This window comes from Elephantulus edwardii, unplaced genomic scaffold, assembly GCF_000299155.1.
Source record: "Elephantulus edwardii isolate Elephantulus edwardi_28Jun2011 unplaced genomic scaffold, EleEdw1.0 scaffold00013, whole genome shotgun sequence".
In the NCBI taxonomy this organism is placed as follows: domain Eukaryota; kingdom Metazoa; phylum Chordata; class Mammalia; order Macroscelidea; family Macroscelididae; genus Elephantulus; species Elephantulus edwardii.
In genome coordinates, this window is record NW_006399763.1 from 8,056,256 (window position 1) to 8,073,031 (window position 16,776).

A 16,776-nucleotide genomic window follows, 5' to 3' on the forward strand; every position below is an offset into this window, starting at 1 on the left:
AGAAAAAGAACATAAGAAACTCAGTGCAATTTTTTAAATTGAGACTTATTTTATCTAACTGAAAATTGCTCACATTTATCATATTAATACAGTAAAGCTTAGTGGACATTTATGGATAAGAGGGTTATGTCCTTTAAAAACTCAGTAGTTAACAATTAAAAGAAGATTTCTATATGTATTCCAGTTTTCTCTAGATTTTAGTTTTCACCTTTATACTAAGGAATAAAGAAATGAAAAGTTAGCTATAAATGAAGAAATTCTTCTTTATGACATTCTTTTATTTTGTTATTTAATATTTGATATTGCTGCCACTTTACCTTGGGAAAATACAGGTATTCTGAGAAAATTTGTTTTTTGAAAATATTTCTTTTACTGTTTACTTTTACTGTGGGTTATTTAGCCTGGAGTTCAAGTAGTAAGAAAAAAACACCCATAACTTTTCTTTTTCTCTTAGCCTCTGGAATTACTTTGGCATTCATTAGATGAATGGTTAGTTTTAATAGCTACAGAATTGATGAAAAACAAGAAGGACTCAACGGATATCACTTCTATTTTGCTGAAACAAAAAGGCCAAGATCATCATGATGCTGCTTCCATTTCTCCATTTGAACCTCCTGGACCTGAGAGCTATGAAAATCTATCTGCTGGCACCAGGGAATCGAAACCAGATGCTCTTTCGGGGAAACAGGAAGCCAATGCAGATTGTCAGGATGTTATTTCTATGACAGCTAACCGGCTAAGTGCTGTGATTCAAGCTTTTTACATGTGCTGTTCTTGTCAGATGCCTCCAGGGTAAGAAGGTTTCTGCTTATTATTTTCTTCTCTGATGTGTGTAAAAAAGCTAAGATATTTCTGTAATTTCAGTAGCAAGATGTAGTTAAATGTGTTCATTTGCAGTGTTATGCATATCAAGTTTTAGGCTGTTAATTGTGTTAATCTTCTAGAAGGCTCGCTAAAAATATTTGCATTTTAAGCAAGTGGTACACAAGTCACTACTTTGTAGAATAGTAAATGTCACCTTGCATAGGATATCTTAATTACATGTGCTTGATACGTATAGAGCAATGATGCTTAAAATATGTAGTTTTTTAAGTGTCATTTGTTTGTATTATCTGTTGATGGCAAATTACCATGTTGTGTACCATTGACTGGGAACTGACCTGTAGTTGACCCTCCAGTGGCTTTTCAGGGGCAATTAATTGCACAGGAGGAGATTGACCTTCCTTCTCCTATTGAGCAGCTGGTAGATTTGAAGTGCACGCCTTGAGGATTGCAGTGCAGCTTCTTTCCACTAGACTATGAGAGATCCCCTGATTATCATACATGTTAGTTCATTTAGAGACTGAGTAGACAAGTTTCAGTTTCATAAATTTAGCAAAGATTAAAAAAACCTTTATATTTTTAGTCCAGAAGGTAATAAGATTTTTCTGTATTACCAAATTTTTCTATGTAGTCTGTTAAACTTTTTCTTCCCCACAGAATGACTTCACCCCGTTTCATTGAATTTGTCTGCAAACATGATGAAGTTCTAAAGTGCTTTGTTAATAGGTAAAGTTTTCTGAAATGCACAGACTTTCTTTGTAGTCTTTACTTGTAGTGTAATTACAACAAAAAAGAAAAAGTTGCTTTTGTTATTTGAATAACAAATACAGTTAAGTATAAAGACTTAGTGTGTTTCTACTGCATCCATGTCTGTGGTTTTGAATTTTTACCTCATTTAATGCTATTCATAAATTTTATTTATTTATTTATTTTTTAGGAATCCCAAAATTATATTTGATCACTTTCACTTCCTCCTTGAATGCCCTGAGTTGATGTCGAGGTTCATGCATATCATTAAAGCACAGGTAGAAATCTCTCTTGTTTTCAGTCTGTCCGATGGATCTGAATTGTGTTTTCGTCAGTCTAGTTGAGTAGTTATTATTCTGAGGTTTTCCACTGTTAGAGGAATGATGTTATATGGACTTCATTAGCAGTGTGTTTTCGCTTTTAAGGAATGACTATTGACTGTTTACTGTGCTAAGATAACAAAGCATATTGTTCCATTTTCTGAACATTACTCCTTTATAAGCAAAGGAAGTGGAGCATGGGCACTTACAGAGCACATGGTCAGTGTTATGGAAGGCCTTAAAATTGCTCTTGGGTGAAAATACAGATTTCGCTTTGTTACTCCTCCAGACTTAATGTACTGAATAATCACTGTTCCCTCAGTTCTGTCCTTCTTCATTCCACTTCCCTCATCTTCCCTGAAACATGTTACAGGAAAGCTTGATCTGGTTCCCAACAGTGTGACTATGAGCACCTTTGTTAACATCATTGAGCCTTAGTTTCTTCATCTATAGACTGCAGATAAATGTCAGACCATCTTCTAAACTACGATGAAGAGAAATTATAAAAAATGATATATATATATTTTTTTTTTCTCAGTAAGTAGGAGCTGTTTTAGAAATCAAAAGGATGTTTTCCTTGTCTAAAGGATATTTATGTAATTGAATCAGGAAGATAATAAATGTCATTGAAAATAGTAATTATAGTATTAGCTTGTTTTTTTTAGGGTAGAAAACTTCAGTTCTAGCTCCTGTCTCTCTCTTATTGCCATTGTGTTGGAATCTAATTTTGTGTTTTTTGTTTTTTTTTCCAAAGTTACATAATTATACACATGTGTATAGGGATCTTTGGTCTCTAGTTAATGATTCTAGTGTAAAATAAGGTGCTAAAAATAACTTTCAGTTATTGATTGCTAATTTCAGACCATACATTTCCTTTATTTAATTTTCATAACAGTGTCTTCTTACTGAAAGGTTAAGTTACTTAAGTCATATAGCTGACTGCTAAGTGGGAGAACCAGAATTTAAACATCTGATTGCTTAGTTCATTTTTTTAACCTGTATTGTATGTCTCTATTCTAGGGCAAATGAGATAATAGTTGAAAGAAGCTTTTACTTTTTGGAAGAGGGGTACTTTACGACTTTCATTGCTATCTCTGCTTTCTCCCTTTCTCGCCCTCCTCCCTTCCTGAAAAAGCCATTAGTTAGGACAAAGACATCTGTGTTGGCTATCTACCTTGGTGGCCCAGAATGTAGGGGTTGGTGTTGGTTCAGTGTGGGAGTTTGGAGCTCGAGAATGATGAGAAGGAGTGTTTGTAGGAGAGGGCCTCAGCATGGGATGTATGGGCTGAAGCACGTTAAGGAGGATATCAGGGCTGTAGTTTGTGACAATTGCTCAGCACAGCGTGGACTAGAGAACTTCTATGCTGTGTAGGGACCATGGCAGCAAACAGGAGATTGATTACATATAGGAATGATGGGTCAGCTAAGTGTTAGAAGGGTATATTGAAAGCCTGATTTTTCACCACTGTAGAAAGAAGTTTTAAAAGGAAGGAAATTAGAGTAAATCATGAGCTGTTGGAATAGAATTGAAGGGAGCAGTGTGAATTTATAGTTTTACCTGGCACTCCTTTCTTGGTTTCAACACCAGTTCTATTGAAGAGCTCTGATGGCATAGTGGTAAGGAGCTGTGCTACCTGCCCAAAGGAGTGCAGTTTGGATCTACCAATTGCTCCATAGGAGAAGGATGGGTGTATTTCCTCCCATGTGGTTTACGGCCTCTGAAAACCCACTGGAGGGTCAGATATGAGTCAGCTGCAACTGAATGGAATGCAGTAACAGTAATGTTAAAAGGAACCAGTGATCGTTGAAGAAATGCCTGGTTTCTGAGCTGGGCCATGGAAAATATGAGATGACCCTGGGACAAATGATGAAATCATGTCAGAATGACACAGAAGAACTAGAATGTACTGGCCACTTCTGGAATTATTTGAATTTCAAAAATGCATACTAAGTACTGATGACAACTGGCAAACTCCCTGCTGTCAAGTCGTTTCCACCTCATGGTGGCCCTCCACCGGATTGCAGGCCTGTATTGCAGTGGAAAGACCCCTTCTCCCAGAGAGGCGCTGGTGGATTTGAACTGCTCGAGACGTGCTGCCTTTCGGTTAGCAACTCAACTCACTGTGAATTCCATACACCACCAGAGCTTCTCTTTATTTTTTCCTCTTTGATCTTTTTTTTTTTAGTGCCTGTCATTAGTAATATGGTAATATGTACTAATGCTGTTGAGTGTTACAGTACGTAATTTGTTGATGTCATCATTCTCAGATGTTCACTCAAAGATGTTTGCTTTTATAATTTATAAAGACACTGATAATGGCCATACTATGAAGGGGAGGGGAGAAAATGATTTGATTTACATCAGATGGACTTATGACAGAGCTGTTCAGACAGCCCCAGTTGTTCAGACAGTCTATCCTGAGTTGAGGGCTGCCTGTATAAGATCCACCTCAGGGGAGCTCTGGTGGCCTAGTGGCAAGAAGCTGCACTGCAATCCCAGAGGCTCATGGTTCAAATCCACCAGATGCTCTGCTGCGGAAGGAGGGACAGTCTCCTCCTGTACCAGTCAGATCTGATTTGATGGTACACACACGCACACAAATAATAAAATAAAAAATTAAAAAAAGAAAAAGATCCACCTCAGCTCAGATTCAGTGCCTGCAAGTTGGAACTGGCTCCTAGCTCACCCTCCACTGGGTTGCCCAGGCTTCACATTGCACAGGAGGAGCTCCTAATAAGGTCCCTACATGGTGAGATTGGTTTGTGCTCAACCACTAACCAAAAGGTTGGTGGTTCAAATTCTTCCTGACAGTACCAAAGGGGTGGCTTGTTGATTGTTTCTATAAAGGTTGCAGCCTTGAAAACCCAACAGAACAGTTCTGTTCTGGAGCATGTGGAGTTACCATGAGCCGAAGTTGACTTGACGGCCCCAGATTTCACAGATATCTCTCTCTCTCTCTCTCTCTCCACTGCAGTCCTGAAGCCATGTGGTTTCAGGCTGCCCCCTGCTCCACCAGAGCTTCTTGACAGATTTTAAAAATAAATGAGAATTCATGATCTGTACTTAAAGAAAGAAACTTAAATGGGAAATTTAAAAAGAAATGAGATTTACGCTGTTATTTTCCTATAAATTACTCAGTAATTACTAACAATGAAAAGTATCTTATGGTGAAAAAGCTTGATCACGATGACCCCTGGTAGGATTCACTGAGAACACACGCATCACTTCTGTGATATTCCTGCCAAAAGGCACCATCTGACTCAGTCCTAAGAAAACATCTGACCATTCCATTTGATGAACATTCTTTATAGTAATCCATCTGTAATTAAAAGAGAACCAGTATTGTGAAAATTAAGAAAACACTGCAGAACTACCAGTGTATAGGAGACTGAAAGAGCTAGGGCAATTAAATGTAACTGGACCCTTTTGCTGTAAGGCCTTTTTTTTGGAACAGTGACCAGCACTTGAAATGGGTTATAAGTAGTCGATGTAGTGCTGTATCAGTGTTAGTCATGAGTTATTGTTAATCTTCTGATTTTGATTGCTAGGAAATACAACCTGCATTATTAAGGCGTCGCAGCATGTCATGTTGACAACTTACCTTCACATTAAGGAAATAAAAGTACTTCATACTATTCTATACTTGGAAATTTTCTGTAACTTGGGAGATTTCTCCCCTTCAACTCTTACCTCAGTAAAATAAAACACAAATAAAACCCCAAATTCTTAATTCTGCTAAGAGATTGACTTCTTGTTCTGTTGGTGGTTTTCAGGTTGCCAATAGTTAAAGGGAGAGACATTTTGTATTGCTGTACAATTGCTATTAAGAGGAACCTCTGTAATCAGTCCTGTTTTGTGAATTATTTTATGGAAACCAGGTACTCAGACAGTTTACATAAAGAAATGTACCTTTTAGCTGTGTGTGTATTTTCATTTTGATATAACAGTATAACAGTACCTTATTAGCTTTCAAAACAAGTGTTTTATAACTTGTAATGTTCCATTTGAATTACTTTAAACAATTGCCATTTGCTTTCATTTCTTTGTTTATATTTTGTAGTTAAAGGACACAGTTTAATATGTAATCTCTTAAAATGGCAAACCAATTTAAAGTTATTGTAAATAGTTATGATCAACAATCTTAACCTAACTGTGATGGATAATGAGAACAGTACCTGGCTGCTGAGACCTGATGGGAACTGAGTAGTCCACAAGTTACTTTGTGGTGCGGCATTTTTCTTTTCTGAAAAATAGGGTTAATAGGAGTTATAATGTTGTGAGGATTACATGTGATACTGCATGTAAAGTACTTAAAATTAGTACATGGCCCGTAAGTCCTTATGATTATTATGTTGTGTTTTGGGGTTATTTCAATTAACCCTCACAGTTAGATGTTGAGGTATAGGTATGAGTATCCCTATGTTAATAGACAAGAGCTAAAGTTCTGAGAGAATGATTGATTTATCTGAGATACTAAGTAAGTGGCAGAGTCTATATTTGATGCTATGGTTATCTAATTTAAAAATCTATACCTGAACACATCACCTTTATGTAATATTTCTTTTTTCTCTCCTCTTTTACCAATATTTTAGAAATAAGGATTAAAATTTTGAGAACTGTCTATTTTAGCCTGCTTACTAATAGTGAAGTGTTCTGTTTGTATATACTTAATAGTAATATTTTACTAAAATTGTAGAATACTCTTAGAATATGGCCAAAATTCTACATTTAACTTTTAAAATGAAACAATTCTTTTTTCTTATTGAAATTAGGTGTTAAAGGTAATTGTTAATATCTTACTAGTTATGTTAATATTTTTTTAAGAATTAATAAACAGTGAAATGTAATTCTCTTGAAGTAAAACAAGTATTAGTTCAGATGAAAAAAAAAACTGGTATTCTGAAACTTCCTTGAAAGGTAACTTTTTTATATTATAAGAAGGTATTGGTTATTTTATCCATTGAAACTCTTGGTTTATATGGTATTGTTTCACTCTGGTTCTCTAGCTTTTCTAGCTATGTGTCTTATTTGTTAAGATTATTCTCGTTCTTGATCTATGATCCTAAACTTGTCCACCCTGTTTCTTTACATACTAAATTTCTTGAACAAGGGACTTTACCTACCTTACCTTTTTTAAAAAATTTGCCTTTTTGCAAGATTCTATTTTCAGTCTGTCTGGTATAGCACATTCTAGTATATCTAAGCGCCTGGTAGATAGAGCCTGCAATAACTTTGATCAGACTAATTAATTAATACTTATTTACCTATCTCTCTACCAGTACTTTCTGGGAAAATGAGAATAAATGATGGGAGAAAATTTTCCTCTTTAGGCTATTTTTGTTAATAAATACTGTGTTTTATCTCTAAGCTTCATTGTCTCTCTGATTATTTCTTTCTCTTTTCTACCATGATTTGGACATTATCCTCTAATAGCTGTTTATTGCCACTGCTACTTCTGCTACCTGACTGTTTGTTGGTTTTTTTTTTAAGTTTTGTTTTGTTTTTAATACTGGTGTTAAGCCCATTTTAATGACTGCTTTTATCATATTATTTCTAACACCCAGATATCCACAATGGCCCTACAAACTTTTATTTGATTTTCAGGATTCATAAGTATATGCTCAGTTTGTTTATACAAAATACTTTCTTCAGCATGTGTGGAGAAGAGTTCCCTCTTTGGCCTTTCCTCCCTTTGTGGGCAAGTCCACCCTGGCTTTAAACCATGACCTCCCTGCCCCGCCTCATCTACACAGTCTAAATTTGTGGTTCATCTATCATTGATACTTCATTGATTAGGATGTGATATTAAATGCATGCTATCCTGTTCATTATTAGTATTATTTCAACTGTAGTAAACAATTTTCAGCAAAGAAATTGAAGTGATTTTTTTTTTTTTTAAAAACTACTCAATGTTGTTACCTGCAGTGTTGGGCACATTTTTGGTACTGAATTTTGCTCTCTGATTAACCATATATATTACCAGTCTTTTGCATTTGCTTATCTGACAGATGAACAAAAGGTAGAGGGGTTTTTTTTTAACTGTTCAAGAACTAATACTCTTAATATTCAGGGTGGATAAAGGAAAGAAAAAGAGTAATCAATTCCTTCCTCTTTGCGTTGCTGAAGATAACCCAAAAGATAGAATAAAGATAAGAATAAAGTTAGATATGCAATACTATTGTAATGAAAAATTAAATGGAACAAGGTAACATAATTTTTTTATTGTAAAAATTTGTTTTTAAAAGCCTTGCTAAGTTTAAATGAAATTGAGAATAATTTCTGATTTTAAGTCTTTAGATAGGACCTAGTTTATCAAGTTTGTTGCTGAAAAATGTATGAAATTTTAGAAAACATGTTCTTCATATATTCAGAGTATTTCCTCAAGGATCTGTTGTTTTGTTTTTTGGTTTTTGGTGGGGTTTTTTTTTGTGAATAGAGGAAATGGTTAAACCTTTTCTCATATTACTTATTAGAGAGAAAAGTATAAGAGTGATAATTTGTGGCAAGGCTATTTTGTATGATGGTTTATTAAATCTGATAATCAGGTGACTGAGATGTCGTTAACACATTCTCTCTCTCTTCCTCTGGTTTAGCCTTTTAAAGATCGCTGTGAATGGTTCTATGAACATTTGCACTCTGGACAACCAGATTCAGACATGGTGCACAGGCCAGTGAATGAAAATGATATTTTGTTGGTTCACAGAGGTATGTTTTAGCAAAGAAATGAATATGTGCATAAGGCACACAGTATTTTTTAATTGTAAATTTGAATATGTAAAATTAATCAATGCTACATATTTAGATTCTATTTTTAGGAGTAGCTGTGAAGTTGTGTCAAAAGCAAATTGTGCAAAGCTAAAGCAAGGAATTGCTGTTCGGTTCCACGGAGAAGAAGGCATGGTGAGTATGAAAATACATTTTGGGGAGATTGAAATGGAAGAAATTAATGTGATTATAATTTTACTGTTATTTAGAAGATAAGTCCCCCAATAATATATTTTTGTTGAGGTTTGATTTTGTTTTCTTAAACTCAGGGTCAAGGTGTTGTACGTGAATGGTTTGATATTCTGTCCAATGAGATAGTCAATCCAGATTATGCATTGTTTACCCAGTCCGCTGATGGTAAGTGTGGTTTTAGATGATTTTTTTTTGTGACTTGTCACTTTTCTAAAATTATTAATTTTAATGAAAGTTTACAGAGATTTGGATTTCCATTCATTCATTTTTGCACTTTTCTCCCTGCCCACCCCTCCCCCCAAATAGCTCATCTCTTTGAAAAGTAAAAGAAAAATTGTTTCATTGTTATACAGTCCCTTTCCCTAAGTCTACTCCATTATGCAGCTTTCATTCTGGACTCCTGACATGGACTTGTCACATTTTTAAAGATGCTTTACTGAATTTTATCCTTTGGTTTCCACAATAGTCCTAAAATCTATATAGAATATTCCTTTTCATTCCAAGTATAAGCTGGTCTTGAGAGAGCTTTCTTCAGACCTTTGTAAAATATTCCAAATGTATTCAGTTTAAAAAGTAATCTCTTGGATTTGAAGTTAAAAGTTGCATGTCTAGCATAATGATACTAGTAAATAAGGCTTAAGGAAAGAAGTCCTTATTTGCTGACTCATTTTTAGTTCCCAGGTCTTAAAATTTATTGTTCCTAAAAGTCGAAGTCATGGTATGAGGTCTTAGCTACTACATCCATTCCTCATCTTACTGTTTCGTTACTCATTATTAAAGAAATCGGACTCTTTTGTTCATTAAAGAAAAAAGAAGATGCACTTTTGGCAGTAACAAATAACTCGTTGTGATGGTTAACTTATGTGTCTGCTTAGCTGGGCCATGATTGTGTTTCTCAGATATTTGGCAGTTTTGTAATAATCATGTAATTTGCAGCTGTGATTGCCATCTTCCATTTTGTGATCTTTTTGTGACCGTTATCCGTTTTCCTGACAATGATTTTCACCAAGTGATCTTGTCTTTGGACTTCACTCATGTCAGCAGGTGAAGAGCCAGTGTAATTTTAAATATGTGTTTTTATTGGTGGGTTCCATCAGATAATCAAGTCCAACTCATAGCAGCTCTGTGAACAGAGGATCTCAGTTGTATCTTGTTCTGTGCCATCTTCATCATCTCTGTTGTGCTTGAGCCAATTGTTAAAGATAGTTCACCTCTCTTTTGTTGACCTTCCACCTTTTTGTAGTGTAATGTCCTTTTCTGAGGACTGGCCCCTGCTAACAAAATGCCCAAATTAGTAAAACAAAATTTCTCTATCCTCACCTTTAAGGATCACTCTGCTAGCACTTTCTCCAAAACATATTTATTTGTTCTTTTGTCAAGCCAAGGAATGTACTCTTAAGTATTCTTCTCCAATACCACAGCTCAAAGGCATCTATTCTTCTTCTGCCATCTTCAGTCATTATCCAGCTTTTCACATGCATGTTGCCTGGAGCCTCCACTCTGGGAGTTTGGCTGCTAGCTAGCATCTTGATGACAATCATGTCGGTCATGTAAGGGAAGTTTTCTGGGTCATGTTTGATGTGTGTTACTGCTCTTTTCCTCCCAAGAGAGGGTGTCCTTGAGCCTTTGACCAAATGTGGACGTCTGCTAGAGGGTATGGCTTTAAAATCCCTTTAGTGACACAGCAGTCTTTTGTCTTGGTGTTGCTGTGATGCTGCACACTCTTCCATAGTCTTATCAAATACCATAATGGTTACCCATTATGTACAGTGTTTGGATGAGCTTCCAGATTGATTTATTCAGGGAAGTAGAAGTGGCATCCACTTTCTAAACAAGATGCGTCTGGAAACTCTACAGACTCTCTAAACTTTATAAGTACAGAAATGATGTTATAGAACAGAGTTCAGGTCTCTTGTACAATCTTAGTCATATTCGACTTGATGACACTTAACCACTGCTAAATGAGACTAGTACTGTTATGGAACACTCTTCCACTTTATACATCACTCTTTGTCAATGTACTGTATGAAGTAACCTGGGTTTCCTGTGATGCTGAACCTTGTGCTGTTGGGATATCAAATACCAGAATGGTTTCCCAATGTGGACAGTATTTTGTGGAGCTCCCAGTTGTAAAACAGGTTTGGAAGCAAGAGTGGCATCCACTTCCTAAACCACATGCCTTTGGAAACTCTATGAACGTGGAGGAATGACGATAGTTATGGAAAGGCATTAGGTCTTTTATTCATAGAGTCGTTATGAGTTGTGCTCGACTTGATGGCAATAAACAACAACAACTACACAACCATTGAGTCAGAACCAACCCAGAGCTGACTCCCCAATTGGTTTTTCAGAGGCAGTTAATTGCACAAGAGGAGATTGTTCATCCTTCAGCAGCTGATGGATTCGAACCATGTGCTTTAGGGATTGCAGCTTCTTGCCACTAGGCCACCAGAGATTGCTAAAGATCATCAAGAAATGTCTAGAATAGTACATTGACCAGGAAGTGCGAAATGTTCAAGCTGGCCTTTCTTCAGGCTAGTGAGTCTGGCATTTTTAAAATAAAATTTTTTCTGCACATTCCTCTCATTTTTTTTTCTCTGCCCTTCCACTGTGATCAAAGTCAGAGCTGTCAGTAGTCAAAGCCAGATATCATCTAGTTCTTCTGGTCTCAGGTTAGTAGAGGTGCCTGTGGTCAGTTAGTCTTCTGCACTAATTGTTTGAGTCTTTGATTTGCTCCACTATTGTTTTCCTCTCTGTGCATGAAGAAACTAGTAGTCCTTTCTTTGTTATTGTTGTAAGGTGCTATTGTGTCAGCTCCAACTCATAATGACCCTATATATTCGATGAAACCAGAACCTGTCCAATCTTACACCACTCTCACAATATCTACACCCAGTCAGTACTGTCATTGTGTCAGTACATCTTGTTGAGAGTGTTCCTCCCACTGGTTACCTTCAACTTTTCCAGCCAAGATGTGCTTTTCCAAGGATTAGTCTCTCCTGATAACATGCCCAGAGTAGTTGAGTGTATTTGTAATTTGTTCTGCTAAGATTAGTAGCGGACCAGTTAAGGTTAGTAGTGAACCAGTTATAAGAGGTGCTGAGTCAGCTTTGTCGCACACATGTTTGATTTGCTGTGTGACTCCATGATTTCTAAAGTCAAACTTAACTTTGTTAAGTTCCCTAACTCCTGTATGTCCCTTGAGTTGGTGTTCTGCTGGAAGGTCTTCCAGAGACTCAGCTCTGTCAGGGGAATGACACTCCCATGACTGTAGGTATATAGGCTGGTTTTGTAGAGATGGATGAGTGGTGTAGACTCTTAGGTGCAGTGGAGTTTGAAAGGCAGGCATCCCAAAACAGAGAGCTAGTACTGAGGTCTCATGAGCTTATATAAGCCTCTAGTAGGTGGCACTTGAATCTCACCCTAATCCTTTCTCCTTTAGACAATAAACACATAAGCACAAAACAAACAAGACATTTTGAATGATAAATCATGGAGGGATGAAGTCTCACTATCTCTGCCTCTGAGGGAGTACACCAGCTGCACTCTTCGAAGACAAATTAATTTGTTCTTTTGTCAGTCGGTGGAACAGCCAGTATTCTTTGCCAATGGCAGTTTCAAAGCATCAGTTTTACTTTGTTCTTCCTTAGCTTTTTGGTGAATTCTTTCTTTATCTCACAAAACTTTGCTTGACTTTTCATATCATTTTTGTCTCATGACTGAGAGTGATTCTAAAGAGGTACTTAACAGTGAATGACTAGGTTCCTGTGGTCTATTTAGATCATTCAGCCATAAATATCTGTATTTTTACCTTATGACTAAGTAAATTGGTTATGATAATTATGTATGATGTTAATATTGATAAATCAAAGATGAATGAAGCACAAAGTGGATTATTTTCAAATAAGTGTACTGAGTGATCACACATTTCACTTTCAATACCATTTCATGTTTTATTTTTCTTTGATGTTACTTTATCAGAGAACTTTATCAGTTTAAAAAATCTTTGCCTAAGTGCCCATCAAATAAATAAGATCCATCAAATTCAATAAATACATATGGAATGAATGAGTTTAGACTTTTCTATTATTGACAGTAATGATACGTAATACCTTTTTAATTTTTGCTCTTACCTCAGTGGTATCTGCTTAAAACTTGATTTTGTTTAATTACCACAAGAAAGGATTGATTGATTAGTGGTTTTTTGGTAAGTAACAAGCATTAAGTTCATTGACTTAAGTGTATTGTTTAGGAGTACTTGTGCATTTGATTTTTGTAGTTTTTCTTTTATAGCCATTTATTAAGAATAAAAAAAACCCCTACTATATTTGGTCTGTAAAGATGAATTTATAATGCGCTCTCCCTCTGCCTTATAATTATTGCCATAGTGCCTAGAAAAATTGGTTTGTGTGTACAAGTGATATTTCTCTAAATATTTTTTTTAGTCTCTGACTTTTCTTGAAGCTGCCTTCAGAAAAACGTATCTAAAGATTTCATCTCTACACAGAGACACATACTGAGAACTCTATGTGATGAAGTAATGATTATATTCTGTGCTTCAATTCATACGTTCCACTAAGAACATTCTTGTAAAAGTTTATACACAGTGTAGCACTGTGCTGAAGTTGTATGTGAATTCACTTTTTCTGTATTTAAATGATACTTCTCTTCAAATACCTTCTTAAGAATAAATGATTTTTACTTATTTTGATAGGAACAACTTTTCAGCCCAATAGCAACTCATATGTAAATCCTGATCACTTGAACTATTTCCGGTTTGCTGGACAAATACTGGGATTAGCTTTGAACCACAGGCAACTCGTCAACATTTACTTCACAAGGTCATTCTACAAGCATATACTTGGTATGTTTCTGTTAACTATTCCTATCAACACTCACTTAGTGTGTTTTTCATAGTTTTTAGCTTCTGGGAGCTTAAGCGGGGGGGGGGAAGATGTACATTCTCAACATTTTTGCTGCTAGTTTTTCCCCTATTTTACATTTGTGTATCTTTGCCAAGAATGCACTTTAATATCAGTATAATTAAGAGAATTGACATCTTTGGAGTTTATAATAGTTTTCAGAAATAGCATTTTCATGATATTTCGTGATTCTATCTTAAGGAGTTGGAAAATACACAATTTACTTCAACAAATTTCCTGACTCAGGAATTGGATATCTTGCTGAGAATTGGATTACATTTTGCAGTTTTACAGAGTATCTGCAGAGGGCAGTGTTTTACCATTAAACAGATAAAGAAAGGGAAAAACCTGTAATGTAATTATGGTATGTTTAAATTTTTTAGGTATTCCTGTAAATTATCAAGATGTGGCATCCATCGATCCCGAATATGCCAAAAATTTACAGTGGATTTTAGACAATGATATTAGTGATCTGGGTCTAGAATTAACTTTTTCTGTTGAGACTGATGTGTTCGGAGCAATGGAAGAGGTGCCTTTGAAACCTGGGGGTGGAAGTATTTTGGTAACACAAAATAACAAAGTGAGTATTTGAGTTTTATGTTTTTCATTGTTTTTAACTCAGCACTAAAAGTTTTCTAATTGCTATATGGTTACTTATTACTTGGTAGAAAGAGTTATAACAGTATAGTTTCATTAACAGATGAAACTTTAAAAAAAATTATTAAAATGATCCTGCATGGTAAATTCTCAAACTTTACATTACGAACCTTGTCATAGTGTGCTAGATAGGCTGAGGTGGATCTTGAAGCAGCCTAGAACACAGGTCAATTGATGCTATCATTGTGTAAGCTGGACATGTGAATATACAAATATTTAATTAGAAATGTAAGCCCAATCAAATTTATCAATATGCTATGTTTTAAAAGAACAATATTAATTGTGTCAGTGGTGAAAAGAAGATCTAGTATTTAAACATCATACATGCTTTCAGGATCTTGTAAATCTGGCTGACTTCTTAACTGCGTTCTTTTTAAACCTTACTGTATCTGAAGCAAAGAATACCAAAAGAATGTCAGTTTGTTCTTTTTTCACAATACAAAGGCATTTAATTGTGTGGATTATAACAAATTTTGGCTAATATTGAAAAGAATGGGAATCCCAGTACGCTTAATTGTGCTTGTGCGAAACCTATACCTAGAACAAGATGGTGTTGTGAGAACAGAGCAAGGGAACAATATATGGTTTAAAATTAAGACAGGTGTGCATCAGGGTTGTATTCTTTCTCCATACCTATTTAATTGTATGCTGAACAAATTATTCAAGAAGGTGGACTCTATGAAGAAGAATATGGCATCAGGATTGGAGAGAAACTTATCAATAATCTTTGTTATGCAGAGACACAATCTTGCTTGTTGAAGATGAGGAGGACTTGAAGCATTTGCTGCAGAAGGTTAAACACTGTAGCATTCAATATGAATTGCATTTCAACGTCAAGAAAACAAGATCCTTGTCACTGGACCAATAGGCCTAAATCATAATAAATGGAGAAAGAATTGAAACTGTCAACAGTCAATACACTTGGGACCAAGAGTCAGGAGATCAGGAGATGTATTACATTAGCAAAGTCTGTTGTCAGGGACCTTTCCAAATTATTGAGGAGCAGTGATGTCACTTTAAGAACTAATAGTTGCCTGATTTGGGCCATAGTCCTTTTAGCCACTTGCTATGCATCTGAGAATTGGACAGAGGCTAAGGATGATAGAAAAAGAATTGATGCCTTTGAACTGTGGTGTTGGAGAAGAGTGCTGAATATCCCATGGACTGCCAAAAGACAAACAAGTATGTCTTGGAGAAGGTGAAGCCAGAGTGCTTCTTGGAGGCAAAGATGATAACGTTTTGTCTTACATACTTTGGGCATGTTATTAGGAGAGGCTATTGCTTGGAGAGGGACATGATGTGTCTGATCTTAGCCAAGATCTTTTCAGTTGCTTCCTATACATTGCATCTGAAAGTTGGACAGTGAATGACGACAGCTGTAGAGGATTTGAACTGTGGAATAGGAAAAGAATATTTTCTTGAAAGTGCGTTCTAGAGACGTGGATTGTGAAACTGAATTTTACTTTCTTTGGGCATATTCTCAAAAGAGGCCAGTCTTTGGAAAAAGACATTAAGCTGGGAAGGATGAAAGAACATAGAAAGGGCGAGACTCTGCACAGGATAAATTGACATGGTGACTGAACAGTGGGCTTAAACAGGTTGAAGGTGTCTTATGATAGCACCATATAATAAGGGTCAGAACTGTTGTTCATAGGGTCATTATGAGTTGTAGTCGACTTGATGGTACCTAACGACACAAGAGCAGTTCAACAGTTGAAGCCTAAGGTAACTTCAAAATCATCTGACTATAAAAAACAATATTCAATAAATTTGATAGATTATATGTTTACTAAAATATAGATTGAATTTTTTTTTATTTCAAGACTTTAGTCTTAAAAGTCTTTTAAGGCTTGAAGGTGTTTTAAATTCTTTGAGACTTAGTTTTCTTTTATGCAAAATTGGGATCATTATACATCTCATGTAGAATTTGTTTTTTATAAATTGGAACCTATAATACTAATGTTTATTGTTACTGGATGATAACTTCTAAAAATAAAGATTTAGTTTCAGATACATAAAGCAAAGGGTGACTAATATTAAACTACCTGACTGTTTCTTGATACTTATTCTGTACTGTCAAATCAGAACCGACATATAGCTAACTAACCCTGTAGTGGGTTTTTGGAGGCTGTAAATTGCAATGATCTTTCCCTTCCGCCCAGGAGCACGTTCTCCCACCGGTCCTATAGGGGTCGTGGTACTAGGGATATTGTTGTTTATGTTAGATGGATCTTGGCTGAAAGCAGAGACTACCAGAAGAATGTCTATCTGTGTTTCATTGATTATGCAAAGGCATTTGACTGTGTGGATCATAACAAACTGTGGCTGACTCTGAGAAGAATGGGAATCC

The 16,776-nt window shown here is 35.8% G+C and overlaps 1 protein-coding gene across 1 annotated transcript in view; it reads left to right on the forward strand.

Moving 5' to 3' along the window:
• The window catches only part of HACE1 (HECT domain and ankyrin repeat containing E3 ubiquitin protein ligase 1), a 148,632-nt gene that overhangs the window by 98,262 nt on the left and 33,594 nt on the right, over nt 1-16,776 (forward strand). The window contains exons 12-19 of the mRNA XM_006881186.1: nt 455-792; nt 1,480-1,548; nt 1,760-1,847; nt 8,484-8,595; nt 8,693-8,790; nt 8,925-9,012; nt 13,562-13,711; nt 14,153-14,349. Of these exons, the coding sequence (XP_006881248.1) occupies nt 455-792; nt 1,480-1,548; nt 1,760-1,847; nt 8,484-8,595; nt 8,693-8,790; nt 8,925-9,012; nt 13,562-13,711; nt 14,153-14,349 (1,140 nt within the window). The remainder of the gene's footprint in view (nt 1-454; nt 793-1,479; nt 1,549-1,759; nt 1,848-8,483; nt 8,596-8,692; nt 8,791-8,924; nt 9,013-13,561; nt 13,712-14,152; nt 14,350-16,776) is intronic.